This window comes from Haliaeetus leucocephalus, unplaced genomic scaffold (assembly GCF_000737465.1).
Source record: "Haliaeetus leucocephalus isolate CR32 unplaced genomic scaffold, Haliaeetus_leucocephalus-4.0 Scaffold1, whole genome shotgun sequence".
Taxonomy (NCBI): domain Eukaryota; kingdom Metazoa; phylum Chordata; class Aves; order Accipitriformes; family Accipitridae; genus Haliaeetus; species Haliaeetus leucocephalus.
In genome coordinates, this window is record NW_010972437.1 from 24,396,858 (window position 1) to 24,414,609 (window position 17,752).

The 17,752-nt window shown below is 40.8% G+C and overlaps 1 protein-coding gene across 1 annotated transcript in view; it reads right to left on the minus strand.

Moving 5' to 3' along the window:
- Positions 1 to 209: 209 nt before the first annotated feature.
- Positions 210 to 17,752, minus strand: part of OSBPL11 (oxysterol binding protein-like 11) — a 28,624-nt gene continuing 11,081 nt past the window's right edge. The window contains exons 6-12 of the mRNA XM_010568992.1: positions 16,103 to 16,248; positions 13,958 to 14,098; positions 11,466 to 11,964; positions 9,613 to 9,799; positions 3,948 to 4,130; positions 3,157 to 3,310; positions 210 to 1,743 (exon numbers count right to left, since the gene is read on the minus strand). Of these exons, the coding sequence (XP_010567294.1) occupies positions 1,666 to 1,743; positions 3,157 to 3,310; positions 3,948 to 4,130; positions 9,613 to 9,799; positions 11,466 to 11,964; positions 13,958 to 14,098; positions 16,103 to 16,248 (1,388 nt within the window). The 3' untranslated portion in view covers positions 210 to 1,665. The remainder of the gene's footprint in view (positions 1,744 to 3,156; positions 3,311 to 3,947; positions 4,131 to 9,612; positions 9,800 to 11,465; positions 11,965 to 13,957; positions 14,099 to 16,102; positions 16,249 to 17,752) is intronic.

Genomic DNA, 17,752 nt, shown 5'->3' on the forward strand with positions numbered 1-17,752 from the left:
AACAACCTACTCTTCCTGGTCACCTGATCTCTAGGAAAGCAGACAGAACAAATGAATCATTTTGCAGTTTTATTATCCCCACCCCTGCTTCTCACAAATGGACTATGACTCGCATTGAGATCTCAGTGCATTTCACAGCAAAAAAAAAAAAATGTACAAGAGGATCAAAATAGTTGTGCATAAACCCAACTTTTGGGTTTTTTTGCACAATTTACAGTTTGTGTGAAAGTTAACATGGTTATTTAAACCTTCTGATGCATTCTTACACTTTTATCTTCTCCACTGAAAACATCTTACCAGATGACACAGTTGTGAGTTCTCATGGTGCTGGATCAGGTGCAGCCATTGCCATGGCTGGGAAGTGGCAGATAATGTTATATACACTGACTGGAAGACTACATCAGAAGAAAAAACAGATTAAGGCACCACTGTTGGAAAAATTAAGGTAGCTTGTAGTTACAACAATAACGAAAGCCGTAATAAGTACTATTCTTAATTGCCAGCAATTCTTAGACTTCGATAAAATAGTTATAAAAAAAAAAAAACCACAAAGGATGTTTGTACCTGAATACAATTTCCTGATATCTGATTGTGTTTCAAATCAATACCCAGTCCTCAGCATAATCAGCCTTTTTGTTTTTTTAAGGTAAGATGAAGAACCAGGACCTACGGTCCATGTATTCACAGGTCACATTTCACTGCTTTGTTCTGAGTAACACCACAGGAGAAAAACCAAAACAATCCAAAGGACAGTTTATAACACTGATACTTCACCTCTGAGATGATTAGATGGGCAGAGAAATTTAAATACAAAATTGTACGTTTTCTGTTCATTTTGAAAGCCTTAGTCCTCAGGAAGGGAAGGTGGAGGAGGAAAAAAAAGGCCAAACCTCATTACATTATAACATGAGAAAAATCAAAGTCACTCAAAGAGATTTAATAAAATTAGGAGTTGAAAAGTGTTCAAATTACTTCTCCAATTCAAGTCAATTATTTCAAGTATATTAAAACGTTTCAGAGGAAAAATTTCTCCATGGTTACAATTCTAATTGCTTTTATAAATCCATAAAAAAGAAAGGTAGTCTCTACATATATCCCATATTCCTCCGATGCATGCACGTGTTCTTTCTGAAGAAAAAAGTCGTCACGATCCAGTTGTTTCTTAACACTGATTTCAGGCACATCTTCCAAACACCCCTCCAGTTTTCGCCAAAAAGGTTAATCACTGGGCATAAAAGCAGCAATTTTTTGTTGCTGTTGTCTACATGGGTACTGAGCAGGTTTCAGTTATTAAAGAGCTTGATGCAAATTCTGAAAAAAGTTCCCATGTCACTCCAAAATTCAACAGTTCCTTCTTCTCTTAGGCAGCTTTTGCAATCAGATCTACTTCAAAGAATCTTACGCAATTCAGATAAAATCTCTTGGATCATACAAAAACCAAGTTGGTTGAATGTACCTGGCAAGTTTGTCTCTACAACTTGGATTTTTTTTTTTTAAATCTTTTTTTTTTTCAATAGCTTTAAAGTGCCCTAGTATATTTATTTCTTTATGCTCATTTAAACTTTCACAATTACATAAAAAGGGGACACTCAGTGTGATTACTGTGTTTTGAGAGACAGAGGAAAAGGAGAGGGAAATCAGAAAACTCATCTTAAAGCAGCTTTTCTAGTTAGTGTCCGTTTGCTGAGTTTGCACCGTGGAGACTGTTTTCCAGAGGGGTTTATGATAAACCCAGCCATCTCCCTGCAATTTAAAGAGAAAATATGGTTATAATAAAGACACTGCCCCAGGAGAATTCCCTTCACAAAACTATTAGACTGATAGCTGTGAAAACCAGAAGGACATAGCTTATACCTTTAACTCCCACAGATTAAGACACCGAGACCAACTCTGCAGGCTTCTGAGACTGCTTCAGAACATGTATGGACTCTTGCTGAGCCACAGCATGCTCTGGGAATCGACTGCACTTGTAATTAACCCAGACGGAAAGCCACTCTTCTCAACTCCATGATCCAGATTACTTTCAAAAGCCAAACAAGAAGCCAGCAGAGAGGCAGCTATCCAGGATTATCAACTCTAACACAGCCCAACTGCTTACCCAGAAATGAAGTAGCTCAGGATAATGTTTAAACATTTTCTGAATAGATCTATATCTTGGATTAGCAACAAAATTTCTCATCTTCTAAATCTAGATACTAACAATACAAATATCTGAACTAATCTTACTAACGTAGCTTTAGAGAACAAAAAAACCCTTATCGGAGCTAACAGATAGTCCTGAACTTTAAAAAACAAAACAAAACTGGAAGAAAGCCAAGAAAAAACACTTTTTAGCCTATGTTTTAAACCCTTGCTAGATCACAGATAGAGGAAGAAGAAGAAAGGGGAGTTACATTACTGCAGTTTAATAGATAAAGCTTTCACTACAAGGAGAATCTAAACTACTACAGCATAACTTTTAGTTTAGTCCTCCCCTCCTGCAAGGGGGTCAGCAAAGCTCTCTACACAAGCAGGGTCTCATCATCTGGATCACACAGAAAGCCTATTTTGAAGTTATCGTACCGGCATTCCCCAGTCTTCCTAGGCAGGCTGCAGTCCACCTTGTTAAAAGTCTTACTATATTATTATTACTACCATTATTGAAATACACGTTAAGCCACCGAACAAATAAACTCCATCCAAAACGTAATGTACAAGAACCAAAAAAGTTCTAAGCTGAGAATTAACTCATGTTCCTTCTTGCTAACAGTAATATCTTGGGTTCATACACACACAACATAAGCAAAATTAGTACTACTGTGGTTTTTTTTTTCTTAGGGTATTTACTGTTACAGTCTACTTACACGTGTACATGTAAAGCTGTTTTCCATGTGTCACGAGGAAGTGCCTGGTAAAAGAAACCGGACCACAAAACAGGCAAACATTTTGTTGCAAGGGAATCGCAAAATCAAAGTGTTTGGGAAGTGAAGGGTAAAGTCAAACCTTTACATGTTTGGGAGCACTTATGTCACGTTACTCCTATGGATCCCATGGAGCTAAACTATAAGATCTAAGGCCAAGTACCCTGTTCTGACAGGACACGGACCCATATGTGCACCTGCTTTCATTGTAGCTCTGCCTCTGCCTTCATCAACAGCTATCTGCTTGGGAACTTACATCTTTAAGGAAGTATTTAGTACACCAAGGTGTTTCTGTTTCAGCACGAAGCCTCTCTTCATTCCTCTGTTGTTCTTCAAGGGCTCGCTTGTGCTCCGTAGCCTTATCGATGTCTCCATCCCGCAGAGACTCTGTTACATGCTGCCACAGCCTCCTACAAAAAAAATTGTTAACTTTACTTTTCCAAAGTTTTCTCAGCCTGCCACCTTGAACTACAGGATCACCACATGCAGTTCATTCAGAACAGGACCATTCCCTCCACTTATACATGACAGACCAACCCAGGTCAGAGCAGGATGGTGCAGCCCAGGTGGAAGGGCTCACAGCCAAGTCTTATAGCTACGCTAGCTATTAGAAGCAGATAAGAATGGCTCTGAGGTTTTGGCTGTGATAATCTACTGTCTGTATACCTTTAAAATTGCCGTGGAAGTGTTATTCAACAAGCAGTTTCTTGTGAGGACCTCCCTTGTCAGGAGTTGCCCCACTGTGTAGCTGATGGTTAAAAACAAAACAAATAAAGAGGCTCTGTTGTAGCAGGTACTTTATGAACCCCTAAGACAACTCTGTCCATGGATAAAAGAGATGAGATAAACAAACATGTGCCTGCACTTTTTTTTTTTTTTGCACTCTTTATTATGCATTTGTGTTTTGTTTTTAAAAAAAAATAAAAATTCAGATCACTGCTGCTAAGTACTATCCACAAGTAATATCTACATTTGCAGGTTTTCCTAAGGCATTCATTAGACTGCTTAGGACAAAAAGGGTCAGACAACAGTAAACACATACTCTACCTAGATTCAAATGGTCCTTGTTTCTCAAGGGGACGGACTCGTTTTCTTGTCACAGACAGCTTTGTCAAGTCCACGTATTTTGTCTCCCCATTGCTGTAGGTGAACTCAAGTACACTGTTCCACTCTCCTTGCACTCTGCAGACCACTGTGTTTGTCATGTTCTGTTTCACTTCACCTGTGACTCTAGGAAAGCAATTAATTTTTAAAAGGCCATGGCTGAAGACACCTGAGGAGTGTTCCTTGCATAATCACTCAACTTAATTCTGAATGAGTTTGCAAACTTGTCACACTGTCTTGAGAAATGTTAGTTACTTGAATTGCATTTGCATGGAGAATTTCAAAGAGCAAAGCGACTTTCACTCGTCGCTCTAGTTCTCTTCATGTTACCCAGGAAACTCCATTAAGCTTCCGCTTAAACTTGTTTCAAACCTTTTAACAGAACTAAAGATGGAAAAGAAACTAACACAGGCTGGTTCACATGTAACAAGCAGTTGATGTTTCCACTTGAAACATGGCATCAGATACATAGTTCAGACTTAAAAAATAAAAATTAAACTTTCTAGCAAGCATGTATCTCACTACCTGCTGGAACTTTATCGCACATCTTTTTACATCTCAATGTTCTTGCTATGTAGGTCGTCTCATTTTTATGTTGCTCACATTAGCAGCAGACACACAAAGGCAGAAAGCAAGGTGGGAAACTAGGAATCAGGAGAACTGCTTTTCTTTCCTGCCTCTTCCACAGAAACCTCTGCCAATAACAAGATAGTAAAAATGTCTAATACACAATATTTCATTCAAAGTGTTGCACAGATGCTCCAGCATCACCATAATTGCACACACACTGATGCATATTTTTCTTCTCGACATCAAGACCTGTCCAAAGACCTCCCGACACTCACTTCATCCTGAATCAAGGAGCGGAAGCTTACTGAGCATTGCTAGACAAGCAAATTACCACCCTCAAACAGAACTTTTCTCCCAGAAAGAAGAAACAAAAGGGTCTGCACGCTATGCAAACAAGACTTGAGACATTCTCACTTGTAAGGTGCTGCAGGATTCACAAAGGACACTATCGCCAGCTCCAATTAAACCGCAATTACCAGTACACAAGCTCCCTGCAACACACCACTCTCCAGCTCCCCTTCCCACAGTTCATCAGCACTCACACAAAGTACCCGTTACATCTCCTTTCACACTTACATTATGTGCAGCTAATAATAGCTAACTTGCACGCCACTGGTTTGCTCTTATTTCCTTTGAACAACTGCATACAGAAGAGCAGAAAACAGCAGTTCTGTGCTCCCACCTTGCCCACGCTGGCTGCGTGGTGTCATGCTCAGAGGCAGAAGGGAGCCCAGGACACGTAGATGCCCCTTCCCGTCACTTCCAGCTGTGTCTGCATCTACCTGTCCGTTCCCCCCAACCGAGCCTGGCATCAAAACAGAGAAATTGATTTCTCAGGCAACGAAACAAGTATCACAGGCCAGACCTTGCAGCACAGAGATACTGGATGCCAGTCAAGTCAGAGCTGTGGGGAACGCCCGGGGCAAGTGGGGAAAGCTCACAGCCAGCTCAGAGCAGGAGGCAGCAGCCAGGGCTTCTGCCACATCTTGCACATGAGGGAGGCAGCTGGAGCCACATCACAGTCCAGCAGCTCAAACCTAATTTAACTTCATTAGAAACGTCTTCCAAAAAACCGGACTCATAAGTATGTGCTGCTCACGCACAGTTTTCCATTACAAAAATTTAAGATTCACTCAAGAAAACAGGCCAGAGTTGAAACAATATGAGCAATAAAAGCATGTTTACATTAAACTGTTACGCTTTTTTTTGTGTGTGTTGAAGTTAACAAGCACTAACAGTTTCTGAAAACAACTGAAAGAGTAGGCGACAAGCAAGCAGCCTTCACTTCGTGCTTCTTTTTCATCCTATGACTTCCACACCTCACTGAAGCTATTACACATGGTGGAGTCCCTGTCCTCCTCCCAAGAGATCTCTGAACAGACTGAATCCAGAGGATGCCAGAGACCAGCCCATTCGGACTTTGCAGTTACATCTTCACAACTTCAAGAGCTTAATTTTTCCAAGCACTGTGTGTTTACAATACTGACATCCAGTATTTTAATATCAACCACAAAATTACTGTCTCTGCTCAGCTTAAAGTAAACAAAGTTATACCACTCACTACTAAGGTGCAGCATCCAGCTGCTACATTAAACTCTCATTGCAACCTATATTTCTTAAAGCTGCATTGCTCTGTGACACACAACTATTCCCAGCATCACAGATCATAACACCTGCCTGAACTAATATTAGTGATAAAAATCTGCTAGCGCTTATTTGTAAGCTTGGCATGATTGATATATGCCTAGCTGTTCATTATCATCATCCTCTATTTTATCAAGCTAAAGAGGTACAGGACCAAGGAGCCAATATCCAGCTGAGGTCTAACAACAAGGGTCACTCTACAAAAAAAAAAAATCTATAACATTGCCATAGCAACTCACTTGTGCTCTGCGTAACCATGACAACACTGCTGCTTCCCCATCAAGAGATTCTTTTGGCAATGTCCAATCATCACCATGTCAAATTTTCAATAGTTACAGTACCTTGAACAGATCTGTCTTTAAAAAGCCTCCACATCTGTGACTAATTTCAGAGAGACAAATAACAAAACAGTTTCCAAAATTAAATCATTGAAGTAAAATTGCATCCTATCGCTTATTTTTTATGGCACAACAGGAGCTATTGCAAGGTGGAAGACACATTGTAAGCAATGGAAAAAAAATCCCAACTGATGCATCACTTTAAAATTGTCACAAGTGAAACAGAGCTACATGTAAGCTTCAGTTCTCCAGGTGCCATTGGGAAAGGGGAGTTATGCTTGCAAGTTAAATTCAAAGCATGTATGGGAATTTATGGGGCAAAGCATCTCCTCAAGATGGAGGTTTTGGTGGGGTTTTTTTGTTTTCCTTTAAGCAATAAACACAGCCTTACTCTACTGTTTCAGGTAAAGTGATTTAGAGAAGACTGCTGATTTTTTGCAACCTGAGAGCAACCCACGTTTAAGAAGTTCTGATGTTCTAGGCTGTTACATATTTCATTATGTGCTGGGTTTAGCTGGAATAGTTAATTTTCTTCACAGTAGCTAGCATGGGGCTGTGTTTTGGATTTGTGCTGGAAACAGTGTTGATAAGCCAGGGACGTTTTAGCTATTGCTGAGCAGTGCTTACACAGAGCCAAGGGCTTTTCTGCTTCTCACCCCACCCCACCAGCGAGGAGACTGGGGGGGCACAAGTTGTTGGGAGGGGACACAGCCGGGACAGCTGACCCCAACTGACCCAAGGGGTGTTCCAGACCATGCGACCTCATGCTCAGCACATAAAACTGGGGCAAGAAGAATGAAGGGGGGACGTTCAGAGAGATGGCGTTTGTCTTCCCAAGTCACCGTTAGGCGTGATGGAGCCCTGCTGTCCTGGAGATGGCTGAACCCCTGCCTGCCCATAGGAAGTGCTGAATTAATTCCTTGTTCTGCTTTGTTTGTGTGCGCGGCTGTTGCTTTGCGTATTAAACTGTCTGTATCTCAACCCACGAGCTTTCTCACTTTTACTCTTCTGATTTTCTCCCCCATCCCACCAGGGGGGAGCAAGTGAGCAGCTGTGTGGGGATTAGTTGCTGGCTGGGGTTAAACCACAACACATTATCATCTCTAACACATTTAATCTAAGAAAGGTTTAAACAAGCACTGTCCAGTAAACAGCTGAGTGTAAAATGGTCTGAAATCAGATATTCTTTGTGTGACTACTATTTAATTTTCTCCTTCCTCAATTAACTGTCTCTCTTGAGACAGAGTGCTAATCTGCCGCAGTCTTACTACAAAATGTCTAAAGACATCAATGTTAGTGAGTTTCAGAAGCTTTTGCACCAAGTGTGCAGACACTTCCTACGATCTGCTAGATCCCTGGATCATCTTTCTTTTACCTGTTAGTTTTTGAACAAGCATACACATGAAGAATTACCGCTACAAGAATGTATTGGTTTTGTGTGGCAAGGTTTTGGTAGCCGGGGGGGGTTACAGGGGTGGCTTCTGTAAGAAGCTGCTGGAAGCTTCCCCTGTGTTCGAGAGAGAGCGAGCCCATACCAGCCGGCTCTAAGACAGACCCGCCGCTGGCCAAGGCCGAGCCAATCAGTGATAGTGGTAACGTCTCTGTGATAACATTTTTAAGAAGGAAAAAAAGTTGGGACAGTGAGAAACAGCCGCTGGAGAGAGGAGTGAGACCATGTAAGAGAAACAAGCCTGTGGACACCAAGGTCAGTGAAGAAGGAGGGGGAGGAGATGCTCCAGGCGCCGGAGCAAAGATTCCCCTGCAGCCCGTGGTGAAGACCATGGTGAGGCAGGCTGTCCCCCTGCAGTCCAGGGAGGTCCACGGGGGAGCAGATCTCCACCTGCAGCCCGGGGAGGACGCCACGCCGGAGCAGGTGGGTTCCCAAAGGAGGCTGTGACCCCGTGGGAACCCCGCGCTGGAGCAGGCTCCTGGCAGGACCTGCGGATCTGTGGAGAGAGGAGCCCACGGAGCAGGTTTTCTGGCAGGACTTGTGACCCCGTGGGGGACCCACGCTGGAGCAGTGTGCTCCTGAAGGATTGCACGCCGTGGAAAGGACCCATGCTGGAGCAGTTCGTGAAGAACTGCAGCCCGTGGGAATGGCCCATGTTGGAGAAGTTCGTGGAGGACTGTCTCCCGCGGGAGGGACCCCACGCTGGAGCAGGGGAAGAGTGTGATGAGCCCTCACCCTGAGGAGGTGAAGCGGCAGAAAATAACGTGTGATGCCTGTAAACCCCATCCCTGTCCCCCTGTGCCGCTGGGGGGGGCTTGGTGGAGAAATCCGGGAGTGAAGTTGTGCCCGGGAAGAAGGGAGGGGTGGAGGGAAGGTGTTCTGAGATTTCGTTTTATTTCTCATTACCTTACTTTGGCTGATTTGTAATAAATTGAGCTAATTTTCCCAAACTGAGTCTGTTTTGCCCGTGACAGTAATTAGTGAATGATCTCTCCTGTCCTTATCTCAACCCGCAAGCTTTTTGTTATATTTTTCTCTCCCCTGTCCAGCTGAGGATGGGGGAGTGATAGAACAGCTTTGGTGGGCACCTGGCGTTCTGCCAGGGTCAACCCATCACAAAGAATTACCATTTTTGTCTTTAAAAAAGGTATTTTTACCTAGAGATTTTCTGTAAGTTGCTTAAACTTGATAGTCTTATGTTTCTTATACAGAAATCCTAAGACCAATAAGTAACAGAAGACTATTTACTAATGAACCCTGCAGTGCAACTACAATGCATGTTGCAAACAACATGCAATGGGAATAAAAGCCAGGAGCTCTGTTCCCCCTGTGGTTTGAACACAGAGTCAGAAAAACATGGAATTTCCTTACTGTTTGTAAATGTAACCTGACTTTTCCTTGAGGATCACATGAGATGCAGTTGTTTAGCTGATACTGTTTAAGAGCACAGTAATACCTCAAGTGTTTATAAACAGGAAAAACTATGTTTTCTCAGACTACAAAATGAGTATTATTCAGCACACAGAACAGGGGAGTTACACTGCTACTGCAATTCTAGAGCACAGACTACGTGATAAAATAGAAAAAAAAAAAGAAGTATTCTCACCGATGCAATTTGCCACCGTAGAAGGGCTTGGTGTGAAAGTTAATACTTGCAGAATACCCAGTCTTCACACAGTTAATGTTGACTTTTCCTCCCAGTTCTACCCAGGGAACAGTTAAAATTGACCGAGCGTACGCACAGGGCAGAGAGAATGTGTATTCTTCCCCGTGTTCCAAGAGACTTAAGAGACCTGTGTGAAGAAATACAAGAATTCTTAAATCAGCACCATTTTAGAAAAGACCAAACGAGTTATTGAAACAGATAGCCAATACTGTATCTGACTACTTTTCCTCATAGCCCCTCACACCAAAAAGGAGAAAAAAACCCAAACAAACAAACAAAAAAACCCAAACAAACAAACAAAAAAACCCAAAAAAAGTGACATTTATTACAGATTCTAGATACAAACATTTTCCTGAAAGTACTAACCTGAGTAACATGTATTTATGTTTCTTTTGGGGAAAACATATTTATCCTAATAATATTGCTCCATAAAGTACAATATTGTGCTGTGCAACATACTTTTCAGTAGTATGTAAAAGGGCTGGTCACACTCTTATTGACAGTTCTGGAGCATGGCAATGCAAGAATTATGCTGACAATAGGAAGTAATGAATGAATACCGTGAACTGCAGATCCTGAGGAAGGCTAATACTCCTGTTGTGTTTTCCCTCCCTGTAATACCCTATATGAAGGCAGGTAGCAGAGACAATTCGTCGTACCGCATCTCTCTGCCAAGATAAACCCAACTCTTCCCGACAGTAGCTTTTGCAATAAATGTCAAGAATCTCGTAAAAACCTACAATTTTTCTTTGTGTTTTAAGATGTGTGGGTTTGACTCCTATGAAGAAAATAAACAAACTGCAAGATCTCCCTCTTGCCGTTACAAGAACATAGCATGACAACTGACTGATGCCTGCATCAACCCATGCCTCTGCAGCACATTATCACTGTGCATCTCACCTAAGTATGAAAAACATGAGAAATCCTGAAAAGTTATGACATGATTTGAGAAATGCCTTAGAAGAGATATTAACTTCAGAAATTACCTGGTATAGCCAAAGCATTGAGATGTGCCTTCCACATCCCCTGCCATGCTCATTCCCTTGTCCAGTACATAGCTTACATGCAAGTGCCTGGAATCCCCAGTTACTGCGCAATATAAACAGGGGACACAGAATGGGAGAGGCTGTCTCATCTCTTGCAGTAAATACTAGTACTAAAGGGAAATTACAGTTTAAGGGCAGTTACCCTTCTCTGTCCCTAAAGGATCCAATCTCTCCAGTTAAAGAAAATTAAAACTTGCATAGTAAAATACATTAGGTGCCATACATGCAAATACAAGCATACTTCTATTTAATAAATGTCTGATGCAAATCAATTTGTCCGATGCTTTGGAAACATTCATAAATATCAGTTTACATCACAGTAACTGCCCTTTGGTTTAAAAGTAAAAATTTTATTTCCAAATATAATCCTGATTTTTGGCAAATCATAAACCTATCTAGATTTTTTCCCCCATATGAAAACTTGCTGTGTATAATGAGGACTTGTCATATCTTCTGTACTTTGTGAACAGTAAAAATAAAGTAAGAAATCACTGAATGATTGTATGTTAAGGCTTGCAGATCACAGAGATTAGAGGAAAACCAGAAGTATGTGGGAAAAAAAAAAATCTGAAAACCTACTGACATGTTCTGTAAGCAGATTTGTATTTTTTTTAAGTCTTCCAAATAAAACTACTGAGCAGCATTCATCTGTGTTTCTGCCAGAGGAGTACAACATCAACTTTCCTATCAAACTAGTAATATTTTAACAACCTTCTAAAATGAATAAAGGATGGAAGTAACACTTACCCTCACCAATCATTGTCACTCCTATTGACATTCCTAAGAATTTACTTTTTGTCCAGACGTGGGCATTGACACACATCTTTCTCTCTACACATTCAGCATAAAACCCTGAGACAGGAGGATGGTGGGACACTTGCTCGGCTACAAATTTTACTGTATAGTAGTCCAGCTCTGTTTGGCCTTCCCTATCTTTAGACAGAGTTACTTGCTCTGAGGAAGAGTGAGCAGAGAAGTTACTGCCAGCATCAGTGGCTACATCGCTCTTCGGCATCCTCCAGGAGCAGTGAAATGTTTCCCCAATGATTGGATTGTATGGTTTCTTTGCAATAGCTCCTTTGCGACCTTCGTGAAATGAAGTGAGATAATACTCAACAAAGCGGATCATCCTCTCCTCAGGGGTAGCGCCATTTGTGATTGCAATGAAGAGATCTGGGTGGGACATGAAGTCTGCATACATCTCCAACAACGATCGTTTCTCTAAAATAAAAGTGGGAAGAACCACCTGAAATAAAAAAAACCAGAAAGCTCTAGTAAGTAAAACAAAGAGACAGGCATTTTTACAAGGGAAGTTTCTCAGGTGGGGGATTCTGTCCTGTTTTGGACACACTTTCAGACTGAACTTTCTTGTCCCTCTTCTAAGATGTGAGCAAAATACAGTGATCAGAGGTCCCAGAAAAACAATTTACAAGGAGAAAAAAGCCCAATAAGTACTATTAGGACTAAAGAGGTTGAAAGAGACTGAGCATCCCTCAAAAAACATGAAAGAGCTGCAAAGAGATAACACGTCCCACATGTCTGTGGAGGAGAAAACAAGCAGGAAGGGGCTCAAACTATAGCAAGGAAGGTTCAGAGCAGAGGTTATGAAAGGTTTCATCTAATGGAGAGAAAAGCAGGGAAGCTATGCCAGTGCTCTTGAGAGCCTGCAGAGTCTCTCTCACCACAGCAACTAGGACAAGCATCCATGAGAAATAACATAGTTGATCCTGTACCTCTGAGGAGAAGACCTTATACTTTCCCAGTTACATTCACCACTATAAAAAACAGCAGTCCTGTCCTTTGCTGGGCCAAGAGCAATACTGTAGGGTAAGAGGCTGTGGGTATCATCAGTCTTTTCCTTCCCTGTAGTGGCAACTAACCTCATGTAACTAACTGCTGTAAAGAGCAACACAGGGTATCTCAACCATGAGATCAAGATAGTCCATTTAAATTAGCCACATCCAAATAGGTAGAGCACAGACATAAGACTCTTAGTAGATATAGAAGTTAAGCGGAATAAACTTGCCATGTTGTTGTAACACCAACCTGGAATAATAAAGTTGCTTTTCACTTCAGTACCCTGATATTTAAGTTAAGTGTGATTCTAACAACTGCATTACCCATTTTGAAGTCAGGCTCATTACATTTCAATGCTTTGCCTGCTCTGAACTAAAGACAATTCTACACACACAGCCAAAAGTCACAACTGGGAGACAGACTTGACAATTTTTTTTCAACTAAGAGAAAAAGATAGACCAAATCCCATCTTCAATGTAAGTGAAAAAATGACTTAATAAATTCCTGATTAAGCAGTGGGGGTTTAAGTTTGGCCCACAGGCAGCAGGGCCTGTTCATATCACCTTTTTTTTTTTTCCGAACTGTGAAATGTAAGCTTCACAATACAAGTGTTTCTAGTGGTCAAGTAGCTAGTGCTCAAAAAACACAGCTTGAAAAAAAAAAATTATAATCCATAATTCCAAGAAAAAGAGTGCTTTTCTCATTCTATGTAAAATCCATTTTTTTCTTTAAAAGTGTCTAGTGCTTGTGGTAAGAAGTCTTTACAGGAGTGAATTGAACATAAGCTGGTAGCAGCCTGATTTTCCCAGATTTGCTGCCCAAGTTGTCTAGTAGCAACTGAGTGTTAATTTTTCAAAGCTGCTTGCTTTTGAGATCTGCACTGAAGTGTTAAACCCAATTCTCTCCAGTATAACTTTGTTCCTGCTTGCTATAGCTGTGAGCAAACACAGAAATAAAGAGTAGGACAGAATGGTGTAAAAAGACATCTGAGGATAGATAATGGGGAACCAAAAGAAAACTTCTTTTCAGAAGCAGCATGAATACAGATGGAGGGTTATGCAAGTTGCATGTAGAAGCATTATCAAGTAAGAAAAAAAATCACGGAAGGAAAGCAGAAAGACAAAAATATAAGAAAGCTGCAGAAAACAACATGGGAAGAGTAAGGTGCAAACACAGGAAAGAAAATAGGCCATTACAGGAAAGCCAACAAAAACATAGTAGAAAACACAATAGAAAAGATATGGCCAGTTGCACTAAAGAAAATCCACTACCTCAGCATGCTTCACTTAAAACCTGCCTCAAACTGGGACATTGTATCTTGGTACCTGAAGTTCCTACAGGCGACAATTTCATATTAAACTCAATATTGTTCAATACAGGAGCTGAGTTTAAAATGACACTTCACTTTTACTGCAGCCAGTCTTCATGCTTCAGTTACTTACTCTTGTTAAGTCCATGCCAAGTTTCAGCTGAGACAAGAGATGCAAGATAACACTGCGCTGTTCTTCCACCGCTCCTAGATCATCTTCTTTATCATCACAGATATCCTCCAGCTCCTCATCTGGATTTATTTCTTCAGGTTCCTGGGATAAGAGCCATAAACATCAGCTCAAAGATGTGACTGGCCAGACAACATCCAAAAAGGACTTCATATTGTATTTAACTGTCCATGTATGAAAAAAAGACTAAACAAACCCCTGCAGAGAGCTACACAATGGAATCTACCCCAAGATAAACAACAGCTGAAGAATTTAAAGGGACATTAAGATAACTCAGTGCAGATTTCATCTAGCAGATTCAGGCTAAGATTTCACACCATCTCTCACACAAAAAAAAAAAGCTTAAAAGCAAGTATGACCTGTTTTCCTGTAAGTTTTGTGAGCTAACAGAATGGCAGGCAATCTAATACATACAGAAAAATCACAAAGCAAAAGCTACCAGAGAGTCCAACCACCTCACTAACACCCCTTCACCTCCACACTACTTCAGGCTTTTCAGTGTTGCCATCATTACTCCAAAGGCTGCAGCAAATGGTACTTTCTAGTCACTTGCTTACTGTCATGCCCAATGAAAAGCAATTAACATATCTCCGGGCCAGTCTTCACAAGCATTATGAATGTTGCTGCTAGTGCCAATATATAACAGTAAAGGAAAAAGGAAAAGTAACTTGGAGTAGTTTTATAAAAACAACAAAAAACCCCACACATCCTAACAGACAGCTAGAGTGTGGTGTGTGTATAACTAAAGCACCCAGACAGACTAGCTGAAGTTATATTAGCACCGTTCTAACAATCACCACCCCGCAAGCAGAAAGTCGAACACTTCAGGTGGAAGGGATGGTGGTATCCCTAGGGCTCTGAGCAGTGTCCTCCTGGGGCAAACAGCTGGAGGGAGGCAGATGCAGAGGGGAGAAGCACTGAATGCTACAGAAGGGCAGCAATATGTGTCTGCCTAAGCAAAGCCCTTTGTGCTGGAGCAGCTGCCCTAGCTCAAGGCAAATTTATGAACATCCAACCACCAAAAACAGGGGGCCAAGCCCTTACACAGAGCTAAAACCCTGATGAAAATTGCACTATCACACAGGTGAATCCTCTCCAAGGATGCTACACTGTTCTGCTATCATAAATAAGAGAGCTGAAAATATCCAAGGGGAGCAATAAGACTACTCATATCCCAAATACATTAAGCACTTGAACTGTAACTTAATTATTAGAAGGAGGAAGGAATTAAGTGATTTATATGAAAGCCCCTGGTTTGTTTCATTTTTTCTTTTTTTAACTTTCTAGCAACTACTCTGATCCATTTAAAAATCTATAAACTATAGCAACTGAAGAAATCTTTTCCATTTCAATTTTGCTATAAGATAGCACAGTGCTGTTGCAGAAACATACAACAGCACATTACCTTTTCACAATGACACAGTCTCATCCAAACAACTGTGTGAAACCAACTAGTATAAAAAGAATGTAATTATGATTTTCTAGCTTCGTTAGGAAAAGTTGTTCTTTATCATAATCCCCGCTGGTTTTTTACTTTAGTATTTTGCACTTCAAATCAATTTTGACAGTTATAATGATACAGACTGTAGCTTATTTCAAACACATTAAGCCATCCTGAAGTCAAGTGATGAGAGTTGCTCAGATTAAGAAAAACAGATGCAGCAAGAGCTAAAAAGGAAAGATGGGGAGAATTAATAACTGGAGACCAGCAATTTTGTCTTTCATCTGCTTAGGCAGTCCTTCTTGGGCCTGTTTTGAGAGTGTCATGAATTCCAGTTAGGTTTTTTGCACTTCAGTATCCACATGTTTTATATCAAAATGCAAGGGAATACTGCCTATTTCAACATCTTGCATTACCCTCCCAATTGGCTCCCTCCACTTGACAGGTAGTTGCAGAAAGCAGCAAAAAATTATTGAAAAAGCAAGGTAGAAAGTTTCATTTACTGCAACTGTACTCACTCCTCCAACAAAGCTAATCAAAAAGTGCAAGAACTGTCATTAAATCATTTTCACAGAATATGATTGAAACATTTACAGATATTCCTCAAAGTAACTCCCCACAGAAACGGGATGTTCACATTACCTTACCCTTGTTAGCTGGCAGGGCTCTGCAATGGACTGCTCTTCTCTGACAGATGCTGGCTTGTTTACCTCTGCTGGAAAATTCTGAGCCGCTCCATTTTTGAAGTGGTTTGCCAGAGATATCTTCGGGTCCAACCAACTGATAGCCGTTCCTGAAGCAAAAGAAAGTTTGCGCTGAAACTTGCTCATCCTCTGGAAGGTCGGTAAATAGCAGTTTTCACAGAAGAGTTATTTTTTAAGGACTAAGCTGAAAGCAGCCAATTCCTCCTGCAGCCAATCCCTTCAGCAGCCGCTACACAAAGGTGGTGCAATGAGACACCACCTTCAGTGATCATTAGCACAAACACTGCGATTGGCGAGCTGTAATACAGGCAACTTGGACTGGAGAAACTAGTTGGTGTCATGAAAGGTGTAATCAGACACTACAGGAAGAACCCAGTATCATGGGAACGTTAAGTAACTCTTCCAATTTTCTTTAACTGGTACCAAAAAAAATAAGCCCGCCACTTATCAGCTTCTCAAACCCAGCTCAGTTCTACACTAAAAAGAGCTAAAGCAGAAAAAGTTTTGTTGCCAGTATTTTCTCTGGAGCGGGTACTTGTCTTTTCTCAGCTGCAAAGAAGGCAAGCACATGCTGTTGAATAAATAATAGTTGCTAAAAAAAAAAAAACCCCAAAAAAACAAACCACCACACTGCAGGGCTTGGAAAGCTATTACCCACTTGATGATTCCAGCATCTCTAGTTACTCCCAGCTAATTTATCAGAACTGATCAGGTTCCTCATTAATAATACAAATGTTCCATTCTTTTTCAAAGGCTAATAAAGGTACAGGTGACTCCAATCAGTTTTTACTGAAGAATACACAAACTGATAAACCATCTTGGCTGGATTGCAAACAGAAATTATTAGAAAACCTGAATTTCTACCACCACACAGCAGTTTCCTGTGCTTAGGTATCTACACTGAGATGTCTGTTGTCTCTTCCTATATGATACGCAATCCTTCATTTCCAGACCTCTGTTACCTGGAACTAGGTCACATCCTCAACCAGAACAGGCAGAGTAAGCTTAATTCAGATAAACGGCAGCATTTCCACCAGGAAAATACTGGGGCAGGAAAAAAGTGCAGCTTTACTAATGGGACAAACCAACTTTTCCCGCAGCAAGATAGTTTATTTTCATCAGGTCTTTTCTCATGAATCCATTACATGGTAAGAAACAAGAATCCCTCAGCAGTTTAAGTTTAAGCTATTTAAACAGAAGTTTCAAACAAGTCAAAAAATAAGATCCTCAGAATGTCACTGTCATGCTTACCTTTTTGAAAGGGTTTTACTAATGTTTAAAACCTGTTCATGATACCTGCTTTCTGAACCATAACTTTCAACACAATAATCTCTAATTGCATGTTCTAGGCTGTATTTAATCCACACTCACTGCCTCAATATTAGCTTGAATTTAACAAGTAGCCTCCCTCTTATACTCCCCATCACCTACTTCTAAAACAACCTTATTTATTATAATTGAGTTCTGATTAATTTTCACTGTTAAATTCTAGGAGGTTTTTTTAAGTGATTTGAGCTACCAGTTGTGTTTTAATCTTTGTGAGTGGACAGGATATCACCTTAATACTTCTCTTCCACTGGAAGATCATATTCA